Raw genomic sequence first — 23,624 nt, 5'->3', positions numbered from 1 at the left:
ACAAATAAGAGATTTATTTCACTCCCATGCTACAAGGTACTAATGGGGAATATCTAATTGCCCAAGCTTTTGTGAACTTTGTGTCCAGAAGCATCTCTACTGCAGTTTATATTTAAAAGAGAAAATAATTCTTACAGTAGTCAGTATTAAAAGTCAAGCTCTCGCTTAATTTGTATATTTTATTTATAAATAAGGTTCAATTATGCATCTGCCTAGTGAATACAGTAAGTCATCCACCAATTCTTGACCTAACGTAGAATTCTTACTTAATCCAAATGTAGTCTATTGTTTAAATAATGCCACTTGCAGATGTCACTTGTACAGTGACACGAGTTCTTCAAGGTGCATCCCCCTATGTGCACTCCACTTCAGGTACATCTTTGACATTTTCGGTAGCAGTGCCTGTTCAGCACACAAATGTGGCTCCAGACCTCGGGTCCCGTATCAAGGATGCACAAAGCAACGCAGACAAACGGCCCTCGGTTCCTTCTCTATCATGAGGTCCCAAAAGACAAGACTGCAAAGCAGAGGGGGAAAAGGGCAAACAATGGATCACCTATCAAGACATCTCTAAGAACTTCAGTTCCTGTAAAATTAAACCACCTCTCCTTTCTCAATTAGTGTCCTGATGGGTGCTCCACTTCAAGCAACTGCCAACCAGTATCCATAGGAGGGAGCGGCTTCAGAGTCGGATTTAAGACTGCTGACAAAACCGCACTGTCAATAGCAGCATCTGATCTGGAAGTGTGTACCAAGACTCGTCGTTTGGAAAAACTGAACTGATGGCCAAGTTGCGACTTTGCAAATTTCTGTGACTGGAACACTTTTCAACAGCGCCATAGAAGTGAACTGAGATCTAGTTAAGCGGACAATTACTCTAGAAAGGGACAGAACATTAGTGATCTCGTAACAAGTCAGAATATACCCAGAAATGCATTTTGAAGTCTTTTGGGTGGAAAGTGTAGATCCTTCTGATCTGTCCACAAAAGAAACAGTCTGAGAGTTTCTAAATGGTCTGGCTCTGTCCAGATACAAAGTTAACACCAAAGTTAACACCCTTCCAACATTCACCGTATGGAATGCAGATTCTTCACTGGACTGGTGTGGCTGGAAAATTGGGGGGGGGGGGGAGAGGGACACCACACATACAAAATTGGGGAGGAAGCTATATTTGCTTGGTTAGTGTGGAAATCAAAGAATTTTTAGGAAGAAGTTTGAGATGAGGCTGTAATAAAATGTTTTCCTTAATACTGTGAAGGGGGTCCAATATCAATGCCCCTATCTGGCCCATGGCAGAAGTGATGTCATTTTAATAGGTAAGTGGAACAGAAAACAACTAGCTAGAGGCACAAATGGAGGTTTCATGAGGCAGTTAAGGACCAAGTTCAAGCCTCATACCAGAGTAGGTTGGCTTATTTGTGGGAATAAATTTATCAGTGCTTTAATGAACTCTGTCATTGTGGGGAAGGCAAATACTGAAGCCCCCTCCCCTAGTAAATGGAAAGTTGTGATTACCACCAAATCTTTGACAGAACTCAAACTAAGGTCTGACCACCTTAATTCCAAAAAGATTATCAAGAACAGCAAAGAAGGGAATTGGTAGGAAAAACTGCCAGTGAAAACACCGGTGATGAATTCTCTACTTTTCAAAGTACACCTCTACCCCGATATAACGTGATCCAATATAACACGAATTCGGATATAACGCGGTAAAGTAGCACTCTGGCGGATCAAAGCAAGTTTGATATAACATGGTAAGATTTTTTTGGCTTCCGAGGACAGCATTATATCGGGGTAGAGGTGTAGCTAGCTCTGCTACAGATCTTTCTGCTGTTTAATGGGATCTGTTGTACCTCTATCGAGTAAGAAACCTCTATTCCCCAAGAACCATCAAGGAGTCAAGCTCTGAGAGGAAGAGTGCCCAGAACTGTGGGATAACAAATGGAGAATGATTGGAAGGAGCAAGGACAGACACAAAGTGAGACAAATCAGTTAAGGAATGTCTCTCAGCCAAATCAGTGCAATTAGGATAACCCTGGCTTTGTCCTGCTTGATCTTGTTCAGCACCTTCAGGGGCAATAGTGTTGATAAATATGCAGAGAGAAGGCCCTTTGTCCAATATGTGAGGAATGCGGCCCCTATGACCTGATGACGTTCTCCTATCCCCACACAGAGCAGAATTTCACACTTTATTTTCACAGTGGTTGCAAAGAGGTCCACTTCCAAGAGTCACCAGGTTAGGAAAGTATGCTCGAGTCAGAGTGTCGCACTCACACCTGGGCAAACCTGGGAGAAGTGCCTGCTCAGGTGGTTGGCTCTGGTGTTTTGTATGCCTGGAAGTAAAAGGGTGAGATAAGCATGTGCTTCATTGTACACCAGTTCCTTAACTTCACCGATTCTGCACAGAGGGAGGCTCAGCACAGCACATCGTCTCTCACTTCATGATTTATATAAAAACACCAATGCTATGTTGTCGGTCATGACCATAACAGACTGGTTCCTGGGGAAGGGAATAAAGGTGTATACAGGTATTCCTGACAGCTCTCAATTTCAGGAAGTTGATTTGGAGACAAGTGCTGGGCTCACTATTTGCGCTGAGTTGTGTGTCCCCCTGTACGTGCACCCCATGAGGAATAATTTGAAGTTAGTGATAGCAGGAGATTGGGTAAAGGGAACTCCGGTACATACTTTGGACAGGTCCTGCCACCGACTGAGTCAACCCAATACTCAATGAGGGACAGATACTATCTTGTCTAAACTGCACTTGTTCTGAGCCATCCCTGGAACCAGCAAAGATGTAACTTGGCATGCTGCGTCACAAGCTGCCATGTGTCTTAACAATACTAGACAATTTCTTGACATAGTCTGTGGACTTATTTGAATTTTTAAGGGTGGTTTGTATCAAATCTGTCCCTGGCATGGTAACCTTTGGCTATTATGGCACCAAGAGAAGATCCTAGGAATCCAGTTGCAGTGGGGTCAAAGTGGATTTTTGTTTGTTTAGCTCAACTCCTAACGTGTGGAAAAGGGACAAAGCTGTCTTCACTATAAAGACAAATTTGCTGTAAGAGTGGCCATTGAACAGAATTATGATGGAATGGAAAGACAACCATCCCAGGTCAATGAAGGTAGACTACTGCCAGGGCCTTCAAAAATACCCTCAGAGCAGAAGAAACTGATGCGAAGCACAATACAAGTGATCCTGGTGGACTATGAAATGAAGAAAACATCTCATGGGAGGGGTGAATCATGATGCGAAAATACACATCCTCAAGATCAAAATCCAAAAACCAATCTCTAGAATACAGCAATGGAAAAATACCTGCGAGTGTCACCATCCTGAATTTCTGCATCCAGAGGCTTTTTTGGACCAGAATTCCTTCCCTCTGCTGGACTCGAACAGCTTCTATAACCCCTACACATGACAGAAAGGACTTCAAGTCTCAGTAAATGCTCATGAGATGGGTCCATGAAAAGGAATAAGGAAGGAGGGTGAACTGGGGAGATAGAGGTGAAATGTATGGAATAACCTGAGGCTATAAACGCCAAAACCCATTTGTCGACAACCAAGGCATTAGGGGTAGGGTATGTAAACAGAAATTGAGTTATTGGCTGGAATGTAATAATTTTAATCTGCACATTTATATATGTAAGTGATACCGTCGCTGGGGTCTGCTAGATGGTCTTGGAAGGTTCCAGCAAAGTCTCATTTACTCGCAATGCCACTTGTTAGAAGGCTGTTATGTGTAGAATGTCTAACAGCTTATGATAGGACTCTTCAATCTACTCCAAGTAAATCTTGATTTAGGCAATTTGTTTAATTAGCTCTTCAAACCATCTGGCACAGTCTGTCAGAAGTTGGGGGAGGCATCACAGCCTCATCTGGTGAAGACAAGGAGATATTAGTTAGCAGGGTGTCCTCCCAGTATGCTTTTGCCCTCGAAGACTCTTCCTGTGCTTGAGGCAGAAAGAACAGAAAAGCATCTCCCTTGGTGAGCCTCATGAGAAATGCAAGGAGCTCTTGAAAACTGTCGGTGACATGGATCCCAGAGAACGCACTTTTCGTTTTATCACTAAAAAGATCGGCTTCTTTGAAAGGGAGATCCTTGATGGTGTTTTTGACTTCCCTCAGGAAACCACAAGACTGAAGCCACAAGTCCCTGTGCATCTGGTGGCCAAGGAATGGGTACTCCTGAGGGCATTCTGTGCCAAAAAATTAAAAATTCTGCAAGTTTTATTTGTCAAATAAATACAGAGGCTTCAGCATGGCAGCAGGGAGCAGAGACCACTGGCTGCATGAAGGTGGGAGATCACCCTGCAACTCCCCGACCCTCCAGACTGCTGCAGTGGTGAGGCTGCACCTGCCCCTCTGCCCCAGGTGTGGGGCCCTGCCCCTCTGCCCCAGGTGTGGGGCCCTGCCCCTCTGCCCCAGGTGTGGGGCCCTGCCCCTCTGCCCCAGGTGTGGGGCCCTGCCCCTCTGCCCCAGGTGTGGGGCCCTGCCCCTCTGCCCCAGGTGTGGGGCCCTGCCCCTCTGCCCCAGGTGTGGGGCCCTGCCCCTCTGCCCCAGGTGTGGGGCAGGCAGGTTCAACCAGGCAGGATCCAAGTGTGGAAGGGATCAGTTTTGGGGGGATACAGGTATGGGGTGAGAGGATTCTGTGTGGAACAATCTGTGTGCAAGCAGCTCAGTGGGGAGTGGGTGTCTAGATTCACAGAGGCTTGTTGGGGGAGTGCAACTCTGAAGGGGCTTTCAGGTGAAGATGGTTGGGGCTCAGCAGAAGGATCTGGGTGCTGGGGGAATAGGGCTTGGGGTGGGGGTTTGGGTACAGCTAGTTGGGGGGGAGGGTCAGTGGCCTGGGGGTCTGGATGGGGGGGGCCTCAGGGAAGCTCAGTGGGGGATGGCCTGGATGCAGGGGTAGGGGTCCAAAGGCAGGGGATCTGGGTGCAGGGGTCTCCAGTTGCAGGGGGTTGAGGAAGTCTGGTGCGGTGGGGTTCGGGTATGGAGAGCTAGGGGGGGTTCTGGGTGTACAGGTGAGGCTCGGAAGGGGTGTCTGGGTATGGAATGTCCGGATGCACAGGGGTTGGGCGGATGGGGGAGCAGCTCCCTGTGACCTCCCCCACCCACAGTTGAGGAACGATGGGGTCAGGAAGCAGGGGAGCATGCTAAGCTTCCTGCATCTGGGGGAGGTTTCTGGGGGTGGGTCTGAGACAGCTCTAGCCATTCCTTGCAGGGGAAGAGAAAGTCCTGTCCTCTCCTGTCTCCAGCCCAGCCGGGACTAGCAGCTGATCCCAGCTCAGGGTTGAAACCACTGGCTAGGATGTCTCCAGCCCTGTGGTGATTTACCTCTCCACCGGCTGCCTGAAATGATGTACCTGTGCAGCTAGGGAGTGGTGTGTGACTGCTCTTGCAGCTTTTCTTTGCTTCCCTGTCAGAAAGTCATTTTTCTGCGGGGAAGCAAAGGAATCTGCAGGGGACATGAATTCTGTGCACTCACACAGAATGGGATGCAGTGTCAGCTGGAGGGCCAATTTTGCTACTAATTTTCCTTCATTCACTAAGGCCTAGAGCTGGGTCTGGTCATCTGCAGGGCACTTGTACTTAAAACTCTGCCAGCCTACTGTACATGGTGAAGTTTTATTTCGCCAGCAGAGCCTTGCCTGCAGGTGCTGACGTGCCCACTCCAAAGCCACCTGAATGACCAATGAATTAGAAGCCAGGTGTGTGAATAGGAAATCGGTCCCTCTAGCCAGCACAAAGCATTGTCTCTTGGCTCTTTTCGGAATGGGGGCACACAATGCTGGTGTGTGCCTAATGATCTGGGCTGGTTCCAGCATGGCCTTGTTTATAGGAAGGGCCACATGCACTCTCCCTGTGGCTGAAGGATGTGCAGGAGACTATGTTGGGGGTCCTGGAATTCCTCCAGTGGAATTTTTAAGTTGGTAGCCACTTTCTGCAGAAGTTCTTGGTACCACCAGTAGTCATCTGGTGGAGAGAGCAGCAAAAGGATGACCACCTCATCTGGTGATGAGGAGGCTCCATTTGGAACTGGCGGTACCGATTCCACATCTTCCTCCTCATATACCAACAGAGCTGGTTGGCATGCTGAGGCATGATAGGATCCTTGCCATAGCACTGGTTGTCTGTGGTACATGCCCCATGGGCTCCAGTAGGGTCAGAATGAGGGGTCCATCCATCTGGGAGGGCCCATGGGGAAGCAGTACCAGGCTTCTTGGGAGACGGGAGGAGAAGGGAGAAGAGAATGTCAGCCAGGCAGATAAGGATGCTTCGGCTGCATGTCCAGGCTCCTGCACAGCAGTGGATATGTCAATGGGGCTACGCCCTGAGACTCCTGAGCTGGATACTGGTTCGGTCAGAAATGGCAGGACTATCAGTACCAGAGGGCTCGGTCCGATGGACGGGAAAGGGGCCTCTCCTGCAGCAGGAACAGCAGTTCATCCTCAGGTATGGGGACATCGCAAAGAATGGACGGACCCATGAGGAGTAGACACTGCAGGTATAGCAGGAATACCTCCTCTGGTGTTAGGAAAGTTTCTATATCTTGAGTCCACGGGGTGCCTGTTGAGACTCCAAAGTGACCTGGGTCAGCATGCTGGCAAGGCAGCACTGATGGAGCATCCAGAACTATTCTTGTAGACTGATGCTCTAAGTGTCCCAGTACCGAGGTCATCCTGCTTCTTTGCTTTACCCTCCAGCATTGGTACTGCTGGATCCAAGTGCTGCATCTCACCTGACCTAGTACAGGTAGGGGAGTGAACTAATCTCTTGTAAGTAGTCCACTGTGTGGGTCTGCTGTTATGCCCATAAGAGTGTTTCTTACTTTTGTGGTGGGGACTGTCCTTAGGCTTCAGTGCCAGCAGCTCCACACAATGGCTCGTGCTCAGAGGGGCACTACAGATCAGTGGAGGCCACTGTACAGGGCAGTCTCCTTGGCCAGGATCAGAATGCACCAGGGGCTTCATTACCTCTTCTATAAGGAACTTGCAGAGATGTGGCTCATTCTAGTTCTGGGTTGGAAGGCCTTACAGATGCCACACTTCACCAAAACGTGTGCCTCACCCAGACAGAGGCACCATTAATACTCGTCGCTAATGGAAAATGAATGCGCATGAGAGAGACAGTTCTTGAAGCCTGGGATCCTTGGCATAGTCCCCGGGTGACAAGGGATTGTGTTCCTTGACCAGGGAGATGTTTACTATACTAAACTACACTATGAAAATTACAATTATTTACACATGTGCACCCACTTGTGGAATACACATACGGATGGATCATCACTCGAAGAACTGTTGCTTTCTGGGTCTGAAACACCACATTGCCAAAAAAGTGAACACCTTTGATAATACATCTTTCTCCACCTTCCATATCCTTCATCTTAACAGCAATATCTTCCATCACAGAAATTCAAGAGGTGAAGAAAAGCTACAAGACAACACAACCATGAATAGAATTGCTCAAAGCAGTAAATATATACAAAATGTATACAGAATTTATTGTTCACTGAGATCAGAGAAAATTTTTTATATATATATAAAAAAAAATTATATAAGAGAAAACCATTCCTTTTATATTTATCACTTATTTTCTAAAATCCTCTTACAGTTTTAACAGCTTTTAAGCTTTCTGCTCCATTGAATACTACTAGATGTGTGACATCTTTTTTTCTTAACAGGACTAAATAGCTCAAGTCAAAACTCAATTATTTGGTAAAATCCAGTTCAAGTGAGGCAACTAACATTTCAAGTAGACAAAACACACTTCCTCAAGAAAAGTATCAAGATTGAAGTTAGGAACCATCCTGCTCAAGATGAAGCCTACAGGAAATCTGAGGACGAAAAGGAAGCATGGGAGAGACTTAAATGCTAAATTCTTGAGAGAAGGGCTTGAGGGGCTATACAGTGCAATGTAACCAACTCACCTAACAAATAATAGCAACAAGGCACTATAAATTAAATCTTAGACAGTAATAGACTATTCTGCAGTCCACACAGACATGGGGAGGAAGGAACAGATCTCAGTAATACATCAAGACTCAATCAGACACTGCATTCCCGATGAATGGATGGTACCTATTGATAACTCATTTTAACACTTTCCCAGATTAAGAGCAGCAGCTAAAAAATTGAGAGAGGCAAGTGCTTATCACAGCCTGTCTGGAAACTGAAGTAGGATTCCTGATTTAAGACAGGACTTTGGAGAAGAGCTCTTTGTCTGACAACACATAGTCATACTTTAACTCCACCAATATTTAAGGACATCTCACTTTACTGGTCAAATCAAAGGTTCCCAAGTTCACACCTCCTAAATACCTGCCCATCAGCTACAGGTTAAAGTCAAAATGTAGCATGACCTGTGTCAGGTCTAAACTCAAAACGTGTATTGTTCTTCATGTTACTATAGTCCTGGAGACTTTCTACCCACACAACATGTGTCTCGTGGGTATTACACAATGCACCATCTAAGCCACAATCACGGTCTTCTCTGTCCTTACAATGACAGTCTGAAGGGCAGAGGTCTTTCTGATTGCCCTTACAACAAACAATTGCTTCATATCCAACTATTTTTCAAGGTGCCCCATTCCTCCCCTCACCAACAGAGGCCTGCAGTTGACAAGCAATTCTTTTGTGCCTTACTTAACATGGAACGCTTTACTCATTCAGCCTTTTAAATTAATTATTTACTGAAGAAAAAAACTGAGAAACTAGAAACATGTTCCTTCAAATCCAAGCTGTAGAAAATATCATCACACAAAGAAAACTATAGTCCATATTTCACAGAACCAGTTCTATGACTTACTGTGCTAGTGGAGTAACTGGGAGACAAATACCAACTCAAAAAATTAATTCTAGAGCTATGTTACAGTCACTGCCACACCAAAAAGGTCCCTGTGTATTAAAACTAACATTATTGCTTAAAATGTTTAAGATACATTATTCAGCTATTTTCAGGAATTTCTCCATCATACTAGAGGTTTCATCAAATATTTTTATTTTGCTTAAGTACAGCTGGTCTTTTTTACAAAAAAGTTGTTACAGCCAAGAGCAAAGTTCCTTACAGAACGGAAACAATGCATCATTTCACCTCACATTGGTGAGGGTTTGTCTACACTTTTTTTCCATGCATGAATCTCTAGTCAGAGTTTTAGTTAAAATTACTAATCTATAAGTAAACTAAACTCATTTTAACCATTATTTGTTTGATATTAATGCCATGAACAAGAAAACATAAGAATGTGGATTAGTAAGACAAGGCCCTAGTTAAGTTTTTACTTCAAGCATTTTAAATACTCAATTTGGGGGGGGGGGGGGGAAGGATGAACAATTACTTCATATTTGCTGGAGTGCCCTCCCTAACCCTTTAATGAGCCATTAAGTTTCTTTTTAAAATAGTACACAGCAATTTACTTATTTCACCATCAAAAGCCTTCCTACAGTCATTTAGTATCTCATCAGATCAATACACCTGGAGCATCCTTAACAAAGCTCCTTTAAATCACATATTGATTTTTCCATTCAAGTCAGCTATATTATTTATTCAAAATTTCAGGCCAAACTTTGTTAAGTTGGTTTTTTGCCTTTAGTTGAATTGTTTCTAAAATTTGAGAAGAAAGCTTATAAATAAAAATGCTTGAAATTTCTCCCATTCATGTGCAGTTTATTTTAAACATGCTAGAATGTTAAAGTTTGTTTTTAATTAACTGCACTATTTTATTACGTATTTGTCAAACATTTGACATAGCAGCAATTTCATCTCAGCTTATTGTAACCCATCCGAGAATCTCTTCACTCAGCAAGCACTGACCAGTATATTAATTCTGTCACTTAATGTTTATTTTCTCTTTCTTGCACCTAAGGCCCAACTGTATTACCTACCTTTCTTTTTTTTTTTTTTTTTTTTAAATGCACACACTATTCTCATCTTTTGGATTATTTGACCGAGTGCTTTGATTTTCTGATTTAAAATATGTAAGTCCTCCCCAAATCACTAAGAATGACTTTGAATCAAAAGGCTTGTAGAGCTCTCGTGGATGTGACTACATCTACCAAAAAAACCTCACAAATCAACTAATACTGCATTACAACACCTGCTCAGTGTTGTCTTCTAAGTCAGCCAAGAGGATTGTTAAAGTAAACTTGAGTCGGAAGAATGAGTTATATACTTTTGTAAGTCACAGCATTAAGAGATTTGATCACTTCCTTACAAAGCTGGAGCCCACTAACAATATTTGAAACATCTGTCAAATCCCACTAGTGAACTTTCAGTGTACAGTAGGAAAGTAAACAGCCAATCAGTGCATGGCAAGACAGTGTGCTGTCGATTCAGACCCCAGCTTGCCACACATGAAGTCCTATGAAGTTTGTTTTGCTTTTTGTGGGGGGGTTTTGGGGTAAAAAAAATCAAATATATTATTAAGAAGCAAACATACCCAATACAGTTACAGTTGTTGATGACTGAGCATTTCCTAGTGGGAATGTAACTGCTTTGCATACATATTCTCCTGAATCAGAGAAGCTTATATTGTTTAGGATGATAGTTGCATCAGTAAGTGAGTAGTTCTTAAATGACACTCTTCCTTGGTATTCTCCTTGAACAGAAAACCCATATTCAGGATGATGAACAGCAATGGTCTGTGTACTTTTACCATGTATCTTCTCCCATGAGATTTGTGTTATTGTTTCATTTATTTCAATTATGCATTTCAGTGTGACATTCTTCCCCCAAACTGCTGTTACATGTGGATCAACCACTGGTCCAGCCAAGGCACCTAAAAACAAAGAAATGTGACGTTAGTTGAATTTCATCAAACATCAAATCTAAAGGCACGTATTTACCTTTAGCTATAATTTTTGCATTTCATTTAAAATCTTAATTTATTACTCTATTGCATTATACTTCCCTGGAGGCAGGTTTTAGGGACTGATGCACAGAAGAGAAAAACCAGCTCCTGGGTTCCCACGCTGAGCAATGTATTTCATTACCAACACGAATAACTAGATTTGGCAGAAATTGATTTTTGTTTTTATAACTGAAGAATAATGTTTTTTTTAAAAAGGCTTAAAGATCAATGTTAATGTTCATATTTGCATGAAATTATGGCAGTGTCAGGACAATTATATAATGAGTAGATGTTGAAATTTAAACAGTTGAAGCTTTGTACCCATTAAAAAACAACATTATTTTGACATGTGACTAACAAAGTAAATATCCTTAAATCAAACTTAATAAGTTCTTAAGCAGCATTTTTATTATTTTACCTATCCATAAATTGTAATATCAGAGATGTGTGTGTCAGTCTGTGTCTCTATGGTGAAATCAATGGTAACCAACATTTACTGATTTAAAAAAAAAAAAAAAAAAAAGAGTGCGAGTGAAGCGTCCAATGCCATATGATAAGTCTGTGGCCAAGTCAGACATTGAACTTTTGTCATCCACCACAAGACTCTTTTCTCTAACTTCTATCTTGTCTTAGTGTTCAGGGAAGCTCCTAACAGGAAACAGCCAGTCAGAACTGTTACTATCTTATCTCAGCTACAGTCTGTCCTGCTTTCACTCCCCATCCGTTTTCTTCTGCTGAATACTCATCTACACTAACAACTTTCACTCCACCATTCATCAGCACTTAGTCCCAATCCACTGTTTTACAAATTAGCTTTGAGTGGGCCAGACACCTCACTGCTTTTATTAAAAGTTCTACAATATTTACAACTTCATCAAGTGTTCAAGACCAAGACAAATAGTTTTAGAAATTAAGAACAGAGCTCATCCTCAAGGGCCATAACAAATTTGTGTGCGTCTGCACACAGAACAGCGTTTCTCAAATGCGGCCACCAGTGGATTTTTTTTTTGCAGCCACAACAGCCTACATAGCACAGGCAGAGAATGGGGGAGGCAAAGCAGTGGCCCCTCCCTGCAGCACCCAGCTGTTTCTCTTGAATAGCTGTTACCAAGGGCAGTGCAATGTGCCACCATGGGGTTCACGCTGGTGCTGCCAGAAGGGATCGGCGCCCTTCACCATGAAGCCCCCTCTCCAAGCAGCTCCTCTGGAGACACGTGGGGCCACTGTGCATGTCCCTGGAAGCGGCTCTCATCAGTGGAAGCGACTGCAGTGATCAGTCACCGGGACTCTCTTCTGGCAGCTCCCCGGCTCCCGCCCACCCAGCCGCAGGTAGCCAGTGAGATCCCGGCCTCACTTCCCCGGGGTAGGCTCTCACTGAAGGGCAGTGGGAGGCAGGGATAGAGAGATGGATGTGTCAGAGTGGCCCCCAGCAAGAGTTGACACACTGAAGCCATCAAAAAAAGATCTAGAACATTAAAACTAATTTAAAGTGCATTGGAGGGATCAGCCGTTTTTTATTTTTTCCCATTGTTAGGCATTGTATGCAAACTGCAGTGCATTCTTAATATCTGAGCTTCAACTATTTAAAGCAATCAAGCACCCTGTAAGTTACTGCAGAGCATAGATTTATTATAGTTATCAACTCAAACCAAGGACAAAAATTTAAGTCTAAGTCAGATTTCAGATCCAGTACACAAGCAACACCAACTTTCAATTTCTGTATATGCTGCAGTGATGGTTATGAAGTTTCAAAATAAGCAAGCACTCTAAATGAATCTAGGCTCTTAAGGGTACTGCTAGGTGTTAAAAAAATATGCTAATCTACTTTATGCAATATGCTGTAAACTTTCTGAATAAAGACTTACTCCTATTTTTTCCTGGGTTACCAGGAACTATTTCACAAGGGAGTACCTAAAATTATCAGTAATGTTAATTCAAGCTCTCTGATTCCATGTTACCTAGTCAATCTCATGGTGTAGTCTAAATACCGTATTTTCCGGCGTATAAGACGACTGGGCGTATAAGACGACCCCCAACTTTTCCAGTTAAAATATAGAGTTTGGGATATACTCGCCGTATAAGACTACCCCTCTTCCAATGCACACCAAATAAAAATTAAAAAAACATCAGATTTGATTTCAATATGGTAATTTTAATTCAAATGCTTATGACATGCAGGTACTTAGCAGGAAAACTGTCACTTATAAACATAAGGCTGTTTGTCATCAAACATGTAAACATAAAACAGTGCAAGTGGATTAAACTTTTCCTAATTCACTCTAAAGCTGAAAGGAAGGATAAGACAATAAACCCATGGGAGCTGCCATGCTGTTTGTTTTCTAAGATGTCAACCAAACTGGAACTGATGATGATAGGAGGAAGATAAACAATAGAGAAAGAGCAAGTGCCGGGCAAGTCCCTGGCGAGTTAGCAACGCCCATCATAACGGCAAGCTACGGTATTTTTACAGGGTTTGCTGGCGTGACAGTTTCCCTTTAAAAGCCTTCAAAATCCTCCTGTTCGTCATCTGATATCATAAGTACATCAATGACATCTTGTGATACATTTGTAAGGCAGTCATCGTATGGATCGAATTCCGTATCAGATGGTGTGGTCTCAGCTTCGGCTTCCTCTTCATCTTGCCACAAGTAGTCGTCCTCCATACCATCTAATGAATTTGATATGCCACACTTCTTGAAAGACTTGATTACTGTTTCTGCATCAATACCATTCCAGGCTTTTATGACAAACTTGCACAAAACATCCAACTGTGGAGCACGCATGTTTCCTCCTTTTGTGAATGACTTTTCGCCGCTAACCATCCATTCACTCCACTGTTCTCGAATGCGATCTTTAAATGGCTTGTTTAGGCACACATCCAGTGGCTGTACCAACGATGTCAATCCTGCAGGAATAACTGCCACATCTGTGTTTAGTCTTGCAAGCCTTTGCTTGGTGCTGGGAGTTAAATGAGCCCTGAACATATCCCACACCAGTAGACTACATTTTTGAATAAGTCCACCTGGTCGCCTGCTCCATACATTATCAAGCCATAGCTTTACCCCTTCTTCATCCATCCAGCCTTTTTCATTCACATGTACAAAACAACCAACAGGGAACTTGGGTTCGGCATTGTTTTTCTTTTAAAAATAATCATTGGTCTCAGTTTGCCGCCACCAGCTGTGCATCCTAGTACCACTGTAAAACTGGACTTCTCATGTCCTGTTTTAATTAAAATTGGTTTTTCACCTTTTTGATGGACAGTTTTATTTCCAGCCATATCAAAATTCATTGGAGTTTCATCCTTATTTCCAATACTACTTAACGCATAGCCATGTTTAGTGCGCTGTTTTATTATGTATCGATGGAAACTATTTACTTTGCTATCAAGATCTGCAGGTAATTTTTGGGCAATTTTCGTCTTTTGCCTCAGTACCATATTATGCCTTTCCATGAATCTAGTACACCAGGATACAGTGGCCTTAAATCTGTTGCTGTGATCTGGGTTAGATTTGGCCCACTGAAGTGCAAACAAACGTATTTTATTTCGTGTCACTACCTAACCATTTTGGCGATGCTCATTCACCATGTCTGCCACATGTTTTTCGAGTTCTGGCCAATGTGGGGTGCCTCTTCTTAATGCACACTTACCCCTTGGCATACTCTTTAATGCTTTTTCATTTGCTTTCCAGTCCCGAACCATCTTTTCTGTTACTCCATATTGTCTTGCAGCAGCGCAGTTATTATGTTCCATGGCAAAGTTTACAACTTTAAGTTTGAAACTGGCTTCATATTTCTTGCTTCTTGCTGGTGGAGCCATGATGGGGTTTTGACTGTTGGACATTAGTATACTGTACTGTATGTACTGGTGCTGTACTGTATGAACAGGTACAGATACTGGTGCTGTACTGTATGTGGTACCCAGTATACAACAACCAGCCAATCACGGCAAGCGATGTACCTTAACGGCGATTGGCTGGTTGTTGTATACAAAGCCTGCTTGGATTGGTCAGCATTGCATCCCCTTCCTGTCAGTTCTTTCTCTGCTTCCACACAGCTCTCCCTGCCTGCCCAGCCCTCCCTGTCTCCAAGACAATCAGAGCGGTAGTGCAAACACGCCTCTTTCATCCGTCTGGCCCGCCCTTGTATCCTATTACCTCCTTCTGGCGCGCATGTGCGAGATCTGAGAGGCAGAGAAGGAGGTAATAGGATACAAGGGCGGGCCAGACGGGTGAAAGAGGCGTGTTTTTCTGGGCACAGCACCTATCTCTCTCTTGCTTGCTCCGCCCTTGCTGCTTTCATGCGGCCGCGGCTGTTTTTGAGCTCCCCCCACCACATGTGGTGACCGCAGATTCTCCAGGGAGAGCAGGCCGGCTGATGGCGGGGGAGGGTGCAGAGGGGCGTGCAACCCCCTTGGAAGGCAGATGCCCGAGGGGTGCTGCGCTGGGGGAGGCGGCTCAGGCTGGGATTTTCTCCCACGCGGGATGATCGGCCCCATAACGCACCAGGGGATGCAGGCCGGGAGGGGAGGGGGAGTGCTGGTCTCCTTCCCCCGGCCCGCCGCAGCAAATGACTGCGCCCCCACACTGCTCCTATAAGCGACCCCTTCCCAGGTTTCTCCACTGTCCCCCAGGGGACATCGGCCCGAGGCGCCGGCTGCCCCTTCCCTGGAGCCCAGCTCACAGGCCGGCCCTCCTGACCCACGCCCGCAGGGCCCACGTCTGCCGCCTGCCGCCACTCGGCGCTGCTGGCTCCTGCCACGGAGCCCAGCCTGGCCGCCAAGGCGACAGTGGACACCGTTGGCCTGGGGCGTGGCGTCCCGGCGGTGCCCGGACTGTCCTGCCCAGCATCAAGTAAGTGCCGCTCCCGGCGCGCTGCGAGGGGCCCCGGCTCGCTCACTCTCTCTGTCCAAGAGCCGTCACCCCTTGGGGCAAGATGCCCTCCCGCCCCCCCGCTGTTCACCCCGATCCGCCCCTGGCCTGCTCCCATGCGGATCGTGGCTCCCTTCCCCCGTAGGGATCCCCCCCGCCCGGGCACTCCGCGGCAGCTGCAGCTGGTTCCCACGCTCCTGTCAGGGAGGGAGGGAGCGGAGGCAGCCGCAGCAGCCCGGGAGACATATGTGGTGACCGCAGATTCGGCTCTGAAGTTTCAGCACCCGGCGTATAAGACGACCCCCGATTTCTGAGAAGATTTTCCTGGGTTAAAAGGTCGTCTTATACACCGGAAAATACGGTATTTCAATTTCCAACAGAAAGTTATAGTGATGCCTATTCAATTAGAGAATCATCATGCCTGCATATACCTGTACAATCTCATAGTTAAGTGTTTTGTTTCAGTATGTGTTCTCATTTATGTGTAATGCTGCAGTACTAAATTTGGACTCAATTGATTTTTTCTGCCTTCTTGCTGTTTTTCTACTAGCAAACCCAGTATTTGATATTTTTGTGCATAGACCTTATATTGTAGCTTTAACATGATAGTTTGAGTTTCATCCGTTATGCATTCACTAGAGTCTGTGACCTAACTCTAAGCTATGACTGCATGGCTAGTTTCACAAGCACTACAGAGCAAGGTTTATTTATTTATTTATTTTTAAGCACCTGGCTTGACTGAGGATTGTGGCCAACCACACACAGTTTGAGAGCTTGGCTGCTGCCCACGTTGGTGATAAATTGCTAGCTTTTCCAGTACTGAAGATAGACATCACATTTGGAAGGCTATTAGCAAGAATGCAGTGGTGTCTTAAGAAATCTGTAGATAGCACAAAACTTGGACTCAGAGCACTCAACTATTGTTGCTCTTATTCATCTTATTCAGTTTGGGTGGTAACTCTCATGACCAATCACTAGATTTGTGTCCAAAATTGTTTAATGGCTCATTTTTGCCAAGAGAATGGATAAAAAAGAACAGAGCTGTTGCAAGAAAAAAAAAAAAAAAAAAAAAAAAAACACCAAATAATGGGGAAATGGCCAAGAAAAAATACCAGTTGCCCTGAATAGTAGTATATTTTCCCCAGTAAATGATGCTGAATGCCAAAGTAAAGTAATGAGCGCTTAAGACTTACTATACATCAAGGCCCTGTTTTCTACCGGAAATAGTTATGTGAAAGCCTCCCACTGACATCAAGGCAACTTTCATTGGGAACTGAGGGGACCGTAGCCATATATTTGTACTCTGTGTCCATTACAGAAAGACTATTTTTATCCTTTACACAAGATGTTTGACAGCCATGCTATGCAGGATTTCAAAATGTGAGCCTCCCAACTTTGGTAAAAGCAGTGCTTAACACCTCTCAAGTAAGGCTACTTTTACATTTCCAGACAACAAGCTACACTAAAGTTGAGTTAGGATTATGAACACCCATCAGTAACTCTACAGATAAAGTAATGTTCTAATTAGATCAAAACCACTTTTTACAAACTCAGAAAATACACAGTTATGGTTTAGCTTCCAAAGTCCAAATGTTGAATATAAAAAGAAGCAGATAAGGCATTTTTAACTGACTCTTTTCTTCCCTGTAGCAATAGCAAGTAATAATCAAGTACCTCTGGTTTTCATTAATTTATTTTTAATGTTTTATTTTATGACAGTGCGCAAAACCTCTATCAGTGTTGGGGCCAGTGTGTGGAGAGTGCACTAAAGTGGGTCAGACGATCCCTGCCCTAAAGGGCATCCTGTATTTAAGAATATGATGGCAGCCATTTTGACAAAGCTCACTGCAGAGTATTATTTGTCAGTCCCCGCTGAAGGATAAACTTTCAGTCATGAAGAACAAGACTACTAATCCTTAAAAATCTTCAAGTGAAGCCAACACAACACTTTGAACTGTAATTTCATCCTAAGTATGATATGTCTGTAATGCCCTTAGGAGAATTATTTGGGATTTACAGCAGTGTGTTTTAGCATGCTGTATAGGATACACTTTAAAAGTGAAACTTTGCTATTTGTAAAGCCTCAGAAAATTCTGTACTTATCTATACAGAATGACATAATTTTGGGGTATGAAATATTGTACTCAGTAGCTAAGCTGTTGACTTCCTGCTTCAGTACCAAAGTCAACTCAACTTTAACTTCTGAATTGCAACAGATGCCTCCATAATGCAATATTTTGTCTTAAATGTTAGCTTTTAAGCACCTAAGTAAATTTTAAGGCTCTCCTTCATTAAAGGGTAGCTTTTGAAAGGTTCAAGTGTCAAGCCGAAATTTTGGTTTGGGAATATTGCATTTACAGTATGCTGGAGATAGTAATTATTACCTACAAGGAACAAAGTCGCTCTTTCCAGGTGACTAAGAAGCCCAGCAATTTCCCAAGTGGCTTTTTTCTTCTCATACCCAAGCCACATTGCAGTGCTTCAATATAAAGTCTTTTCAAGCAGATAGAAACAAAAATACTCCAGCAGAGAGAACATGGCAGAAGTTTTAAAGTTACTTCACCCTCATTTGTGTTGAAAGACAATGGAGGGATTTTTTCCTACCCATTATGTTCACTTCTCACAGATTTTATAGTGGCTCTTTCAACTTTATACTGCATTGTCTAGAACAGTGCTATTAAAGTTAAATAGCCATTTTCAACAGATTTTCCTGCAGAGATTAAGGTGTTTGAAAACATTGGCATTCTGTTACAGAAAAAAATCTAAGTGGTATAACAAACCAACCAAGCTAGGCTACAACAATCTAGAACATCAATATCCTTTTATATAAATGACACTTCTGAATCACTAACTTTTAGTGTTTCAAAAAAGGTCAGATAATCCTGTAGGAGGAATAAGAAATTAATATTGGGCTTCAAAAAGCGCTCACCTATTAACATTAAAAGTTTATTACTGTTCAGCCATGCCCCCTCAAACTGAAACAGATACCAAGGGGCTTGTCTGCATGGTGCTGTAATGCACACCAGAGGAATACAAAATCTAATGTGCACCAATTGACCTGTGTGGACTCCAGCAAAGCACACTAAAAGTTCCCTAGAGTGCATTAATGTAGTATGCTTCAGTCTTAGTTAACACACTGAGGAGCTTTGCGTGTGCGCGAGCAGGGTCCACATTGATCAGTTAGCATGCAATACATAGGTGCACATTCATATTCACATCCCTCATCGGGTGCCCATTGCCACACACACAGTATTGATGCTTTCATTCAAAGTGGTTACCACTCACATCAAAGTAAAGTATCAGCTATATGAGGCACTCGTTTCTGAACTGTTTCCATGCGAGTTCAAGAGACAGGCAATTTAGCCCAAGCCCTGATTAAGTAGTATTTCTATAGCATGTAACCTTCTCACCACTGAAGATACAGGGACAGTACTTCACTATATTTAGTTAGCAGGTTTGTCCAAGTTCTTTACACTGCATCATTTGACTAGAAATATAATCAAGCCTTTTATTAGGTACTGGTGTCTAAGGATTATTTATCATGTCTACTGGCAGTACAATATTGGATATCTCTGTTGGTTTCTCTTAGTAGCTAAGGACAAAGATTGTTCTCCAGAAGAAATTGATTTATATGACAGACAAAACCAAGTGCTTCTACAGAAGCATGTATTCCCTAGATCCATCTCTAAAGGACCCTTGATGTGTACTGGAGATAGACACGGGAAAACTATCTACATATTTGGAGTTAAAGTAACATTAAAGGTGCTACTGTAGTAAAACAACTAAATTTTAAGAAACATTAAGTAGAAAGCATTCAAGATTTTTTGGGTCAGTGTTGCATCATACTTTCTGGAACTACAAGTTCAAGGTGCTGTTAAGTGTTTTGAGTTAAGTTCTAGGCTGACATCTGAGCAATTCCCAGCATAACCTTTGTCCTTTCTGAGGCACATTGCAAGAGCGTTGCCTATGCAAGATTGTCATGCTTCAAATGCATTGGACATTTCCTCACAAGTGAGCCAGCAGTTTTGAACATCTGGTAATTTAAGTACACAGAAGGCTGAAATCAGCACTAAAAATATACAGACAACTATCATGACTGGTATCTTAAGTTTTAGCATAACAGAGACGTTCCAGTTAAGCTATGAGCAACAGGGTGATGAAAGCTTCAGGAGCTTCGTTATCCCGCCAAAATAAGGACGAGTGGATGACTTGAAAGTGGATCAAAGCTTTGATGACCCTGACTTATTACAAGTACACTGAACGAAGCACACTCCAGGCAAGTGGCACAAATTAGATTATTGATATTAAAATACGAATAGAAAACTTTTGACAGTAGCAGCCTCTAGGAAGCAAAGGGCAAAAGCGCTCTACTGTAGACAATGAAGCACTTGCTTGCACATAATTAAATTTGAACAAAAAAAAAAGTCAGCATGTCTTCATAATCAACTGTTTAACTGTTAATATACCTGGATATTGAACTGAAATTTAGTTTCTCTTTTGCTGTTTAGCCAAGGCAGAACAAAAATTTTCCATCTCAAAAATAGCTATTTTTAAGAATCTAGTCAAAGTGAATACAGACTGTAGTGATAAGTAGTGTCCAACTAGTAATTTAGTGAAACTTGGAGATTAATCACACATTGTACATGCAGCTTTTTGATGCCAACAAAAAGGGATATGAAGAGTTAGATTCCCCTTTAAAAGCTCTCTCACTTGCAATTTATTACCAATTTTACATGAAGGAAAACCTCTTCATATAGGTTATTTCTAAGTTATTGGAGTCTTCGTCATTTATTATACAATTCATATTGGAAGGGATGATTAAAACAGCGTTTTTGTCTCCGATGAACAAAATATCATGAATAATGACAACAAGGAGTCTGGTGGCACCTTAAAGACTAACAGATTTATTTGGGCATAAGCTTTCGTGGGTAAAAACCTCACTTCTTCAGATGCATAGAGTGAAAGTTACAGATGCAGGCATTATATACTGACACATGGAGAGCAGGGAGTTACTTCGCAAGTGGAGAACCAGTGTTGACAGGGCCAATTCAATCAGGGTGGATGTAGTCCACTCCCAATAATAGATGAGGTGTCAATTCCAGGAGAGGAAAAGCTGCTTCTGTAATGAGCCAGCCACTCCCAGTCCCTATTCAAGCCCAGATTAATGGTGTTAAATTTGCAAATGAATTTTAGTTCTGCTGTTTCTCTTTGAAGTCTGTTTCTGAAGTTGTTTTGTTCAAGGATAGTGACTTTTAAATTTGTAAGAGAATGACCAGGGAGATTGAAGTGTTCACTTACTGGCTTATGTATGTTACCATTCCTGATGTCCGATTTGTGTCCATTTATTCTTTTGCAGAGGGACTGTCCGGTTTGGCCAATGTACATGACAGAGGGACATTGCTGGCACATGATGGCATATATAACATTAGTGGATGTGCAGGTGAATGAGCCCTTGATGGTGTGGCTGATGTGGTTGGGTCCTCTGATGCAGTCGCCAGAGTAGATATGGGGACAGAGTAGGCAACGAGGTTTGCTACAGGGATTGGTTTCTGTGGTGTGGTGTGTAGTTGCTGGTGAGTATTTGCTTCAGGTTGGGGGGTTGCCTGTAAGCGAGGACTGGCCTGCCTCCCAAGGTCTGTGAGAGTGAGGGATCATTTTCCAGGATAGGTTGTAGATTGTGGATAATGCGCTGGAGAGGTTTTAGCTGGGGGCTGTATGTGATGGCCAGTGTGTTCTGTTATTGTCCTTGCTGGGCCTGTCCTGTAGTAGGTGATTTCTAGGTACCCGTCTTGCTCTGTCAATCTGTTTCCTCACTTCCCCAGGTGGGTATTGTAGTTTTACGAATGCTTGATAACGATCTTGTAGGTGTTTGTCTCTGTCTGAGGGCTTGGAGCAAATTCGGTTGTATCTTAGGGCTTGGCTGTAGACAATGGATCGTGTGATGTGTCTTGGATGGAAGCTGGAGGCATGTAGGTACGTATAGCGGTCAGTAGGTTTCCGGTATAGGGTGGTGTTTATGTGACCATCATACCAAATGGACTGAAGGTAAAAAATCCATTGCAATCAACATACTATACTGACTATGGTGAGAGACTGTGCCACACACTCTCAAAGAAATTGAGGAACCACCTGATCAGCATCCTGTACAGCAGACAGGAGAAGATCAAGAATGAGCGCTCAAAACTGGAGACTCTCATACAATACCAACCTTCCACACAAACTTCCACGTGGCTGGACTTTACAAAAAATGAGACAAGAACACTGGTTCTCCACTTGCGAAGTAACTCCCTGCTCTCCATGTGTCAGTACATAATGCCTGCATCTGTAACTTTCACTCTATGCATCTGAAGAAGTGAGGTTTTTACCCACGAAAGCTTATGCCCAAATAAATCTGTTAGTCTTTAAGGTGCCACCAGACTCCTTGTTGTTTTTGTAGATACAGACTAACACGGCTACCCCCGATACATGAATAATGACCTCATTCAAAGTTTGCTAGATAATGTAATCATTAATTTAGAAGCTGAATGTCTGCTACACATTAAAAACAGTGATTAAACAGAAACACTGGCTTTATGGCTCATTACAACCATTTGTAACACACCCTACTACCTGGTAACCCTTAATTGCCCACTTCATTGAAAGTGGTCTCTTATAACAAGTGAACTCCTTATGCTTAACAATCTGTCCCAACTTGTATTTAGCTTAGACGCTCTGGTTACCTTCCCCAGACCTGAAGAGCAGCTCTGTGACACCCAAAAGTTTGCCCCTTCCACCAACAGAACTTATTATTATTAGTCTAATAATAATAATAATAATAATAATAATAATAATAATATAAAAAAGTTACCTCATCTTCCTTGATCCTAGGATCTAAGAGACATGATCTATAACATCATGAAAAAACATTAAAAGCAATATGTTTAAATTGGGAGAATTCAACTGATGTGCCACTAATAGGGCTACATATTAATTTTATGAAAACAGACAATTGCTGAGAAACCCCTAGTCTTCACTTGTTTTATTGAGAAACGTCAGAAAATGGATTATGTTAGCAATTCAATATACTAGTGTGTATATAGTCTAATAGCAAACCACCTTTGTAAGATTCAAAGAATCTAAGGCCAGAAGGGACCACTGATCTAGTCAGTCATTATGCAAAACAGTTTTGGTGAACGTTTTAGAAAAATCCAATTTTGATTTAACAGTTGTGAGTGATAAGGAATCCACCACAACCTTCGTTACTGTGGTCTAATGATTAATTACCCCCACTATTAAAAATTTACACTGTATTTCCAGTCTGACTTTATTGAGCTGCAACTTCCAGTCACTGGATCTTCCTGTAAGAAATAATGCAACTGTCCCCAAAAACGGTAAGAGACAAGATCCTCCAAAACTGGCTCGCAGCTCTCAACATACACATCAAAATGACTTCTTCGAGCCAGCTTTAGCAGCATTCAAAGTTGAAAAAGACCTCCATCTTTTTAATGTATTTATTTGTTTCCTCTTACAGAAATCTAATATTCTGTTATAAGGATGATAGAAAGGAGTAGTGAAATGTTGTCTTGGTTAAGTAGAATATTAAAACTGCTTTTTATATTGGGAAAGATAGATGTCTAATGACAGTAATGTGGCACCAAAGTCTTAACATATCTAATGAGTCATTAAGTTTCAGATCTGAGCAGAAGAGGTCTTTCAACATAGTCTGAACTTTCTTTAGGAATGCAGAGGACAGGAGCCGTGACAAACACCACACAGTTGGTTGGTGCCCTCAATACCTTATCAGAAGCATCAATTGAGACTTGTAGGGAGGTTTTAGCTATTATCTGATCCTCCATAAATAAGTATTAAACTTGATCACACCTTGGAGAGCAATTTAATCAACGTACTCAGGGCTTGTCTC

The 23,624-nt window shown here is 42.8% G+C and overlaps 1 protein-coding gene across 8 annotated transcripts in view; it reads right to left on the bottom strand.

Moving 5' to 3' along the window:
* The window catches only part of NECTIN3 (nectin cell adhesion molecule 3), a 198,791-nt gene that overhangs the window by 79,128 nt on the left and 96,039 nt on the right, over positions 1 to 23,624 (bottom strand). For 4 of the 8 annotated variants that reach the window (XM_005283612.4, XM_065588388.1, XM_008165827.4 and 1 more), the window contains exon 2: positions 10,443 to 10,781. The exons of 1 other annotated variant lie outside the window; for it this stretch is intronic. In XM_005283612.4, the coding sequence (XP_005283669.2) occupies positions 10,443 to 10,781 (339 nt within the window). Of the gene's footprint in view, positions 1 to 3,322; positions 3,416 to 10,442; positions 10,782 to 23,624 lie in introns of all 8 variants that reach the window. 3 more of the 8 variants (XM_065588390.1, XM_024103460.3, XM_024103461.3) reach the window with 1 other exon arrangement.

Source organism: Chrysemys picta, chromosome 1 (assembly GCF_011386835.1).
Source record: "Chrysemys picta bellii isolate R12L10 chromosome 1, ASM1138683v2, whole genome shotgun sequence".
Lineage (NCBI taxonomy): Eukaryota > Metazoa > Chordata > Testudines > Emydidae > Chrysemys > Chrysemys picta.
This window is presented reverse-complemented; position numbering and strand designations above follow the sequence as displayed.